The sequence below is a fragment of the Sarcophilus harrisii genome, chromosome 5, assembly GCF_902635505.1.
Source record: "Sarcophilus harrisii chromosome 5, mSarHar1.11, whole genome shotgun sequence".
Classification (NCBI taxonomy): domain Eukaryota; kingdom Metazoa; phylum Chordata; class Mammalia; order Dasyuromorphia; family Dasyuridae; genus Sarcophilus; species Sarcophilus harrisii.
Genome location: NC_045430.1, coordinates 49,147,142 through 49,159,742, shown reverse-complemented (window position 1 = coordinate 49,159,742; position 12,601 = coordinate 49,147,142). Strand labels below are relative to the sequence as shown.

The following is a 12,601-nucleotide window of genomic DNA, read 5'->3' as shown; positions in this document are numbered from 1 at the left end:
GAGTGTAATGTTACAGCTAATTCTTAGTAGCTACAGAGTGGAATGTCGTAAAAGTAATTGACAATAATAAATCATGGCAGAAAAACAATCCTGCGTTGATTGTAAAAAAGCTAAATGCAAAGCATCAACTACTAAACTAATTATTCACTTAAGTCACTGTTCAGCATAATTGTGAAGAACAGAATTTGTTTTTTTTTTGTTTTTTTAATTGCAGCTTATGAGTGACTCCATGACTCCAGAAACTGAAGCTCTAATAAATGAAGTGACCGCTTCCTATGAAGGCTCAGCAGAGATGTTTTCCAACATGGCAGCAGGATCTCCAGTTCTCTTTTCCAGTCTTTCTCAAAGTAGTATTCCCCAAACAAATGGAAATGATGAACTTTATTCAACAACTGGTATATATTTATATATATATATTTTATGTTTCTCCATATTTTTTTCTTATCTTCTATCTTGTCCATGCTGCTGTCTTGTCTAGGCTACTTCAGTACAGAGTTCAACCAAATTATTAACGGAACATGGAGTGGTCAGACTTTTTTCTTACTTAAAAAACCTGGCAGATAACGTCATGCAATAAATGAGAATGCCACACAGGCAGGAGTGAGCTCCTTCCTCACCCAGCTGACCTTCCTCCCAGAAAAACTAGCACCCCAGAGTCATCAGCCAAGCTGCATAGACAATCAGTTATTACAGTTGCCAAAGCAGGTGTGATTGTAGGGGATTAACATATCTTCCAATCCTTTATAGGCCTCCTCTTTGCAGCTTTTGACTAATAGGTTTTCAGCCATCACTGAAGGTAAATAGGTCAAAAAGTTACAACTCTAGCGTGTGGGGTGACAAACAGGTGGAGGTGACCTCCCTGACATGGTGATGTCATTAGTATATACACTTGCTCTGGGGTGTCAATGGACCCTACTGTTTCTGAAAGAAGAATGGGCATACTTATGACTCATTAAACAGGACCTGGGAGACACAGACTTGTCATAGTTCACTGATTTTTTTTAAGACCATCTGAACAGAATAGTTTATGGTACAGTCACCATTCTTTTAGACCTTGTCCATTGAAAATTAATTGTATGTGGTTTAATTTTCCTCTAATTGAATTTACCATAAAAATGAGCTCAATTGTTTTCTTTAATTCAATATATTATATGCTTTACAAAATAAACTTTTTGAATAAAACTAGGAATTCAGAATCCCAAGCTGTGGCATAGCTCTAAAATCTTGAATTCTCATTGCTAATAACTGATACTAATTACAATTTATGATTATACCATCTGGAAACCAAATTCCACCTTGATTATTCTATAGTTTGTGTTTGATGGGATGGGGTGGTAAAGAAGAGGAAAAAGTCAAGAGGGAAGTGTCATAGAATAGCCTATGATTTTGTCAAAGCAGACAACCCCCTGTATGGGAAGAGTGGAAATAAACATCTAGTTTGGAAACAAAGACCTGGAAATCATACCTCTGAAATTACCACCTATGTTTGCATTTACTATCTGTGAGTAGCTGGGCCTCAACTGTCTCATTTGAACCACATGTGGAAGTTAAACTAAAAGCCTTCTAATTTCCCTTCTAGTTCTAAGTCTGTTATCTTATAATGCCAGTTAACTCCCTTGACCCATGCAGATTCACATTGTCTATGAAGTTTAAAATCTTAAAAAACTAATTGGGACACAAAAAAGATAAGGGATTTGTTCATGGACATTTACTTCGTTTCTATAGCTTTCTCTATATAAAGTATAATAATATGTAATACAAAATATAAACAGTATAAAATAATATATAATGTAATAATAACTGTTTTAAAATATAGCTATTATAAATTATATATACAATGTTATAAATATGAAATAATATATAACACAAATATATTATACATACTATTTATATTATATAATATAGTTAGTATAAATATGTTATCAAATATAAATATTATAAAATAATATTCTACACATTTAAGGGGTTGGGAATCTGTCTGTCATTGACAGAACTTGGACTTTGGTCTTCCTGGCACCAAATATTGCCTGATACTGTGTCACCTCTCTATTCTCTATTTGTTCAGTCACAATACCTAGAATTTTATATAGTGATTTAAAGTTTGTGAAGCTCTTTATATTGGCCATCTCTTTTGATCCTCACAACCACATGTCTCATGACATAATTGCTATTATTATGTTAATTTTACAAATGAGGAAACTAAGGCTGAAAGTAATTAACTGACTTGCTCAAGGTCACAGATGGTAAATGTCTGAGGTTAAATTTGCACTTAGGCCTTCTTAGTTCGTTGTCCAGTATGCTATCCACTATGCCACCTAGCGTGCCGCCTCTGATATTCCAATTTGATATACCTATCATTGGATTTCCAAATCTATTTTATGATAATAATTTAATTTGACTTGCAAAATACCAAACTGGGAATCAGTTTCTAGGATAAGATAGAAAATAATGATGACCATTAAAATCTACAGAGATGTTGTTTCAAATATGTTCAGCATTTGAAACACTGAATTAGTTCTTACTAATAAGAGAGAAATAACACAAAGGAAGTCATTTTGGAAAATCATTTCAGGAAACATTTTAGGGAGCCATCATTTATTTTGGATGAAGTGCTAGACTTGGAGTTAGAAGACATGGATTCAAATCTTGCTTTCTGACACTAATGTTATTTATTCAGGGCATTTCCTTTCATTTTTTTGGACCTTATTTTCTCTACCTATAACATGAAGATCAATCAATCAATTAACAAGCATGAATTAAGCACTTATATATCAGTCATAGTGGCAACAAATACAAAAGGCAGAGGACTCTGACTCCAAGGAGCTTACATTCAAATGGGACAAAATAATACCTCTAGTACTAGCTTCATAGAATTTTTTTGAGACTCAAATCAGAGCAAGACTACTATGTAAAAGTTAAAGGAACTCTATAAATTCTGGCTTCAATTTGGATCTTCCCAATGCCCCATTTTTTCAACTGAAAGCGCAATATCTGCTATACATATTAAGATGGTATTTTCATGAACACTTTCCCATGAGCTGGCATGCAGATTTCTGAGTATGGACAAGTTTGATTCTTTCTGATTCATACCTTATATCTCTCAATTATATCCGTCATTCAACAATAGCTAATTTGTAATATTGCTGGGATCTTATTCATACTCTTTTTAGTGAGTTTTAGTAATTAGTTTCCCCAGTATCCCCATTACACTGATGATAAAACAGTAGCAGAGATAAAATACAAATATGTGTACTCCGGCTTAAAACTTTGGATGTGTGAATAAAAATAATTTTGTTTCTGAGATTGGAAGTTATTTCTTTTTTACTCCAAACAGGAACAAGTGATTCGTATTTCACTGACATTTCAGCAGAACAGCTGTCTTATGTTGTAAAGAGGCTTGCACCTTTCACCGAATATAGGATCAGTGTGTCTGCTTTCACAATTATGGGAGAAGGACCACCAACTGTTCTCAATGCCAGGACAAGTGAGCAAGGTAGAGTGAATTTCCTCTGAATAAGTTACATGTAAGTGATCCTGCTATATAATGATTTTTAATGCCTTTATTTCTTCTCCAATCATTGACTGTTCCCTCTTTTTTTAAAGTGCCAAGCTCCATACAATCTATAAACTATAAAAACATTAGCTCATCATCTATTTTGCTATATTGGGATCCACCAGAATATCCCAATGGAAAAATAACTCACTATACAATTTATGCCATGGAACTGGATACAAACAGAGCATTCCAGATGACTACTCTAGATAACAGCTTTCTTATCACAGGTAGAACAATATTTTTTTTTTATTAAAATGGTTGCTGTTTTGCTGAAAAGAATATTGGCAACTATATGTGAATTTAGATATTTCAGCATACTGTTCTTCATTATTCTAAGGATTTACTGTATCATATCACAGTGATTTTTATTTATATCTAATTTTAAAGAATACCCTGAAAAAGACCTAAGAAAAAAGAATTAAATGGTTTCCTATGATAATTTTTATCACAAAAATGTAATTATTTTAATGTGAAGATATTCAAATTAGAGGCAGTGTTGTAGAATGATCAGAGAGCTAGTTTTTTTCAAGTTCTCCCTCTGGCACATGCTAGCAGTGTGACCATGGGCCAATCCATCAATTAACCTCTCAGGCAGCCCTCTATAACTTTAAGTTAAGGATGAGTTACTGATTTGTGTGAGTAGAAGAAGTTTCTGCACCTGAAGTTCTCTGTACTGAAAAGGAAAAGAAAAGAGTCTTAAAAGAGGATATCCTTGAATCATTCAAAAGAAAAATCAATTGGAATAATCTGGCTGAATATTGAGGCCATCTTTAGAAAGCAAAGGAATAACATCCCATCTGAATTCAAACTAATTCATAGCCTATGTTTGTGCCAAGTCTTTCTTAGAGTGCCAAATGTTTATTTTGAACTTTAGAATCTTTCTGTCCCAGGAATGTTTGGAAACAACTAAGATCATGTCTACAGGGCAAGTTTCTGAAATACATATAGTGGAGGGTTGCAGTTATGGTGAGTTGGGGCTGATTAGGCGGATGTTTGGGGCTGATTAGATGAATGTATGCACGGTCCTCGAAATCAATTATTTCTCCCTCATCATAGCATGTACTTTGTGCTATGGTGATCTCTAGTATGAGAATATTAAACATAGAAATTCCTTTAATCTTTTGTGGATTACTCTTGTAGGTTTGAAGAAATATACAAAGTATAAAATGAGAGTGGCTGCTTCAACCAGTATTGGGGAGAGTTCTTTGTCTGAAGAAAATGACATTTTTGTGAGAACCCCAGAAGATGGTAAGAATAACACATGTTCATTTCATTTAAGTCTGTTTTATCCATGACGTAATAGAAAGGATGTTTGAATTGGAGTCAGAGGTCTAAACCCAAATCTTAGCTCTACCATTTACTACCCATTTGTATAAAAATATTTAGAGGCAATTGATGGAGCAATGAAGATAGATCATTGGCCCTGGAAGCAGGAGAACCTGAGTTCAAATCCATCCTTAGATACTTGCAGCTTTGTGAAATTGGGCAATTAACTTAATCCCAAATGCCTTTAAACACAAAGAAAAATTATTTATATCAGCTATTTTTGTGGTGGCCAAAAATTGGAAACTGAGAGGATGCTGTATCAATTGGAAAATGATTGAAGAAGTTGTGGCATATGATTATAGTGGAATGTTACTGTGCTTTAAGACTGGGATGATTTCAGAAAAAAAAAAAAACATAGAAAACTTATGTGAGTTGATGCAAAGTGAAGTGATCAGAACCTAAACAGTGTATATAATACCTGATTATTGTTAACAATGATTGTTACATTGTTATGTAATTATAACAATACTCAAACAGTGACAGATTTAGCAATACAAGTGGTTCATCACAATTCCAAAAGTCTTTTGATGAAAAATGCTATCCATTGCTAGAGGGGTAACTGATAAACTCTGAGTGCAGATTGAATCATATTTTTCCTCACTTTTAAAAAAACATTTTTCTTGCTCAATTTTTCTTAACCTGGCCAGTGCAAAAATATGTTTTGCATGACTTCATATGTAAAAAGGATTAACATTTTAAAAAAATCTTCTCAATGAGTGGGAGAGAGGTAGAGGAAGGAAGAAAATTTGCAAATTAAAAAAAAAAAACTTCTGATGAATTCATTAAACAAAGAAATGAAATAAAGGAGTTGGACTTAATGCCTCTATCATAGTATCATGCAGTCACAAGTAGAAGGGACCTCAGAACTATTCTCACTAGATTTCCTCATTTAAAAAAATCAAGGAACTGAGACCAGGAAAAATCCTTGGCCAAGTTCCCAGGGGTCCTAAAGTCTCTTCTAGTTCTTTAAATCAATGATTCTAAATTCTATGCTTTCAAAAAATGAAGATGAATTTAGGAAGAAATGCCTGAAATTGTTTTTGTTTTGCTATCATCACTAAATATTTCAAGTGAAACAAAATTCATACCAGTTATGCCTTAAGGTAGACGGTGTTTTTCTCATCATAACACTGTAATTTTTGACAGTCACTTTTATCCTAGACAAGGAAACTGAAGTTCAGAGAAGTGAAATCACTTCTTCAAAGTCATTTAAAAATAGTCAATGCCTGAGATTAACTCCAAAGTTCTAAGTTTGGCCCTTTCTCCCTAATATAGCCAAGAAAGTTACATTGGTTTTCATTATTTTTGATAGCTTCTCAAATCATTTGTTATCTTGTTATATGCTCAGAAATAACTCACATTCATAGGGAATTAAGAAAAGCCTTAAAAAAAGAATACTTTTCCTGGCTGAACCAAATAATTTTGAGTGTCTATGGTTGAAATTGGGAATAAGGAGGATAATGAGGCAACTCTGCAAAGAAAACAGTGTTCTCACAGTTGTCTGCAAAGAAAACTTCTTTCAAAAACATTTAGAAAAGTCTGAAATTTTTCTTCTAAAGCTAGTTGTCAAATATTGTTTGGTGTGGTAATGTGAGATTTAGTTCTGGGTGTGATAGAGGCATAGCATAAATATTAAATGAGTTCAGTATTGTGTGCTTGAGAGTAAATGGAATGTAAGTAGTTATTGAACATGTGCTGAATACTAGTCAGCAAGCATATGGAATGACGTGACATTAGTACTGGATTCGGAACCTGAAGATGAGGCTTTGCTATTTCTTACCTATGGGGATTCAGACAAATCCCATAGTCTCTTGGAGCCTTAATTTCCTCAGCTATAAAATGAAAAATAATATATTGTTGGTATTTGAGGTCCTTTGTAGCTCAAAATCTATGATCCTATAATAGTATAGTAATACCAGTTACAATTTATATTCTTCTTTGAGCTTTGCTAAGTTTTTTTTTACAAATATTATTTCATTTTCACAAGTCTGAATAGAAGGTATTATTATCATAATTTTACAGATAAGGAAACTGTGGCAGGTAGAGGTTAGGCTAGATTTGAACATAGGTCTAGAACTTCATTCACTGTATCCAGATAGTTATTTTAAATATGATCTCTAATCCTGTGAAGAATGAGTGTTTGAATGAAAATATTGAAACTAGTTCTCTATTGGATGCTTACAAATTGAATTCTAAGGTTGTGTTGAGCAAGGATTATAACACCACAAAAGTTTGTTCCTTGGCTCCCATGCCAATTCTCATGAATTGTGTCACATATAAACTTTGAGAGATATGGTTTCTGAATAATTAATCCTTTTATTAAATAGAAATCATTAATTATACAGAAATTATTTCTTAAACTTTTTATACATCACATAATAATATGAATATTTTGACCTTAGTAATGATAAACCCTAGCACATATAAATATCTGATTGTTATAGTTTTGAACCCTCAGTTTTGTTACTACTTATAATAAAATAGAAGTTCTTTGAAGACAGGGCCTGTCTTTATACTGGTCACAGTATCTAACATGTTGCTTATTTCATAGAAGGTGCTAAATAAGTAATTTTTGATTGTTAAAGATTTAAGATTGATAGACATCGGGAGCAGGACAAGAAATGAGTGAATGTGTAATCTATGTCACCTAATGACCTGACACTCTTTACATCCTTCAATTACATATTCTTTGCTATTTAAAGATGTATGATTTCATTTAAGTAAAAGATATAATCTAGCTAATGAATATAGCTTCTCCATATCTTTTAAAAACAAAGGGTTGCTAGGGCCAAATGATATATAATAAGTTAAGGAAACTGCTTAAAAAAAGAAGCCTAACTCAAATATTTTATTTTTAAAACAAAATTTCCTTCTTACAGAGCCAGAATCACCACCCCAAGGTGTTGAGGTTATAGATGTGACTTCTACAGAAATAAAACTAAAGTGGTTGCCCCCAGAAAAACCTAATGGAATTATCATCTCCTATGAAGTCATTTACAGAAATGCAAACCATTTGTTCTTTAAAAACTCTTCAACAACAAGTATCATTCTGAGCAACTTAAAACCTTATACCCTTTACAACATTTCTGTAAGGTCTTATACTAGAATTGGTCATGGAAATCAATTATCATCTTCGCTCTTTGTGAGAACTTCAGAAACTGGTGAGTATTTTTCATAATCATTTCAAAACACATTTTCTTTATAATAGTATTATATGTATGCACTCATGTATGAATTAACAATACATGAGTGCATATATATATAAATGCACAATGCATGCACAGGTATGTACATTAAACATGCCTATACAATACTGTGTGTACATATATTTATAGATATTTACATACATATATACTGTTTATATATCATATTACATGGTGTATATGTATATGTGTTTATATATGTGCATATGTTGTATGTGTTTATATATGTGTGTATACACACATGCATATGCATTTATCATCAAAGACCTCCTGAAGTATTGATGTTACCAAGTCATTAAAAATTCCCAAGAATTCATAGTAGGCTAGAGAGATACTACTGGGTTTGTTATTCATATATGGCAAAATTTCTAATAGTATAGGTCACAGCCTCATGTGGGGTTGTGTAACTAAATGTAGGGGTCAGGAAATTATGATTTTTTTATCAGTAAATGTTTGATTTATATATTTATTTTATAAACTTGAATACCTAATGTTGAATAAAAATGTCTTGGGTGAGAAGGGGACATGAGTGGAAAAAAGTTTAAGAAGCCCTGATATATGGAATTCCCAGGTGAGGAAACTCCCTCTGTAAATCAGGTGGACACCTTCTCTGCAACTTATGGATTCCAAGAGTTGTCAGCCAATCAATAAATTGCAATAACAGCCCTACCAAAAATGTCACAAGTCAGATTTGAATGTAAGTCAACCTGCCTCTGACCCTCTATCCACTGTCACATCCTTCATTATTATTACAGCTGTTAAATTGGTTTCCCAGTGAGATACTCAGTGACAGTACTTCATTGTTGTGAAATGTATCTGGGTTTAAAAAACTGTCATTTTTTCCTCTAAATTTTACTCTCCCTTTGTTTATCTTATGTTACAGTAATTTTTATGTGTCTATTTCCCACAAGAGACAGATGAGGTGATGGATTGATAAATGGCTTCCCAATTATGAAGAGCTGGGTTCAAGTTCTGCTTCAATTCATGTTGACTGTGGGAGCTTAGACTTGTCATTTATCTTTTTAGTCCTCTGGGCAACTAAGACTGTGTATTTTGCAGAACAGTTGAGAATCTGCAGTAATAGAGAATTCTCTTACTGGGAGTTTTTCTTTATCAATAAAATGACAGCTCTAATCCATAAAAACAAAAATAAAAAAAAAACCCTCCCATTATGAGCTCCAAGTTCCCCAAGAGCTAGTATCCTACTTATCTTTGTATCTCCCACAGCTCCTGACAAAATTTTCTCCATGTAAGAGATGATCAATACACTGTAGCTGAATGAATCAGAATGAATATTTGTACAAAATGAAGAAGGAGAATCCTTACTTTAAAGGATAACTTTTGAGCTCAGGGTTTCAATTCAACAATCTTTTGTTATATGCTTGCTATAGACATGTTGCCATTCTTGATGCTATAAATACAATTATAAAAAATGAAATGACCCTACCTTCATGGAGCTTACATTCTACTGAAAATATGCAGTATGCATGTAAGAGAGGATTTTGAGGAAAGATAGACTATGTTCCAACATGATTGGGGAAGTTTTTTTTCCCCTCAGAAGGGACAGTTCCTAAACTGAGCCACAGAAGAAAATAAGGCTTCTGAGAGGTAAAGATGAAGAGGATGTTTAAATGTAGTAGATATAATGTCAAACTCGGGTAACACTCTAATTTGAAAGGAACATGGCATTCATGAAAAGGATTTTTTTGAAATGAGGCTTGACAGATAGGTTGGAGTGATAATTATGGAGGACTTCAAATGTCCAATGAAGGAATTAATATTTTATCCTACAATTAGTGAGCACCACCATACAACTCATCATAATATTAAAATGAGGCAAAGCATCCTGCTATAGTGAATACAGCAATGAGTTTCAAGTAAAAAAGATTTGGTTTCAAATGTCACTTTAGATGATTACTACATATGTGTAGTAATCTCAGTTTCCTTATAAGTTTTATAAAAGGGTATGAACTTGTTGGCCTTTAAGGTATTTTCCAGCTCTCCTCCCATGATAATAATTTTAAATCATATGATAATGACTTTCAAATATTTAAATTATAAATTAAAATTTAGTCTTATTTAATGTTGGGCTTTTGGAAAAAAATGATTCTTTCACTTATTTCATTTAATTTATGCATTTAAGTTTTCATGTCTAGTATTCTCTCTCTTCCTCTTTTTCATCTACCATCAGGTATCCTTGACCCTTTGCCACAGGTTCATTCAAAATTCTGAATTTAGGCTGAAATAAATAATTACATCCCCACTTGTGATTATAATATATATAACTGCATAATTATATCCCTTCCATACACATACATACATAGCTCATGAAAATAAAATAAACCCTAGATTCAAATGTAACCCCTTGGCAATGAAATGAGCCCCCAATTTCCCACAACCACAAAGATAATCTGACAGGTTTTTAATGTCAAAGAAACTCTCAGACAACACCAATAGTGTTACAAAATAAATCTCCAAAACTCAAGTACGTAATTCCTTCACTCACTTACAAGACCTTTAGAATTCCACGGGGAAATAAATTTCATCTAAAAAGTAAACTTTGAAGTTTTAAATTAAAACCAGATCTATTCTTTCCAAGTGTAAAACCTGCAGTTCTAAACTGGTAGAGAATGACTTAGAATTACAAAATGTAATGATAAGATTGTAACTTTGATGTTCATAGGCCAAATGAAAAGCAGGAAATGATAAGGATAGTTTATTTCTAATACAATTATCTTACAGGCTACTGAGGATAAGTTTTCTGGAATTTTTTCCCTTCTTTTTATGTGGTTTTCTTCATCTTTCCTTTTATCTTTCCAAATTTCTTTTCTTCCTCCCTCTCTCCATTCTCTTTCTTTGTCTCTCCTTTTATTTTCCTCTGTTCTCTCTGTCTCTCTGTTCTCTCTCTCTCTCTCTCTCTCTCTCTCTGTCTCTCTCTGTCTCTCTGTCTCTTTTCTCTGTGTCTCTCTCTCTGTATGTTTCTCTCCTTTCCTCTCCTCTCTCTAACATTGCAGGTAGGAATCTTCTCTGCTCCTTATTTCATAGCAATAACCTTAATTAAATTCATTGCATGAAATAGGAAACAAAATGTCGTACTGATCTGTAAGGGAAATATTGGATATCTATGTTCATTTCATCAAGATTTCCTAGGCCTCTCTCTGTCTTCTCAGCTATAAAATGAGGGGGTTGGGCTAATTGACCTCTTCTAGCTCTTAATCAATGATTCCCCCTCTTTCTCTGTTTTTTTAAAACCTTTTCTTTTTCTCCCATTGTCTTCTTTCATTGTAGTTTTTCAAATCTGCAGGCTGGTTCTTGCTGCATTCAAAATGAAATCCCAACAGAATCGCCAGCATCTTAATTTTTATTCATTAGATAAACATGGTTCCATTTTGTTTATCTTCAGGGTGAAGCTACATTGTTATATGTAAATGTCAATCAGTGTTACTTTTGGTTAAGGAACTTAGTCTGAAGTATTTTTTTTTTGTATCTTTATTACTTTTCTTCTTTGCAGAATGTGACTGATGGGGCACCTCTTCTGTTTCATCTCACATTTTTAGAGCCTATAACATCCTTGTGAACATGTTGACTGAAAATCTACCAAGAGTGTATTCTTTTAAATTGCAAGTTTCCCTGGGAGGGATAATTACATTTAATTCAAGAAGCATTTATGAAGAGCTCACAATATTATATGACATTACTGTGTTTGCTAGGTACTAGGGATAGAGAAGCAAGAATCCCAAGAAATTTTATTCTGTGGGGAATGGGAGGGGAAAACACAGTATGTGCACAAGCAAGTATTATACAAAGTGTAGAATAAATGGGGGCAAAGGAGAAATGGAGTCAGATAAGGTACACTATGAATATTTAAGGAGAATGAGGATAGTATCTTCTGAGGGAATCAGTAAAAACTTCATGAAGGAAGTGGCATCTGAGCTGTGCTTAAAAGTAGAATGAAAAGTTTAAGAGACAAGGCTCCATCTATCAATAAATCAACATGCATTTCTTAAGTGCTCACTTTATGCCAGGTGTTAAAGATACCAAAAAATCAAATGAAATGTCCTTTGCCCTCAAGGATCTTACAGTCTATCAAGGACAACAGCATGCACAGAAGCAAGTAAAAGTGAAATCAAGGTCATGAGATAGAGGAGTCAGTGGGGAAAGGTTTCATGAGAGATCATAAATTTACACCTGAAAGAGATATCAGACTCTGTTTAGTCTAAGCACCTCAATTTTTCAGAAGAGGAAATGGAGTTGTAGTGAAATTGTGACTTGTCAAGGTCATGTAGATGTTAAAAAGCAGAGATATAATTTGAAGCCAAGTTCTTTGACTTCAGAGCTAGTACTTTTTCCATTGTACCAGATTACAAAAGATTGGACTGAGGAAAGAGTGTGTTCTGGTGTATGTACTTAGCCAAATCATGGAGATGGGAGATGGAATGTCATGCATGAACAAAAGCAAGAAGGCTATACTGCATGAGTTGTAGAATGAATGAAAGAAAATAATGTGTAATACATC

General features: G+C 33.4%; 1 protein-coding gene across 1 annotated transcript in view; it reads left to right on the top strand.

The window, feature by feature from the left end:
* Positions 1 to 12,601, top strand: part of PTPRQ (protein tyrosine phosphatase receptor type Q) — a 313,790-nt gene that overhangs the window by 114,863 nt on the left and 186,326 nt on the right. The window contains exons 29-33 of the mRNA XM_031941204.1: positions 215 to 395; positions 3,335 to 3,493; positions 3,604 to 3,783; positions 4,697 to 4,804; positions 7,762 to 8,043. Of these exons, the coding sequence (XP_031797064.1) occupies positions 215 to 395; positions 3,335 to 3,493; positions 3,604 to 3,783; positions 4,697 to 4,804; positions 7,762 to 8,043 (910 nt within the window). The remainder of the gene's footprint in view (positions 1 to 214; positions 396 to 3,334; positions 3,494 to 3,603; positions 3,784 to 4,696; positions 4,805 to 7,761; positions 8,044 to 12,601) is intronic.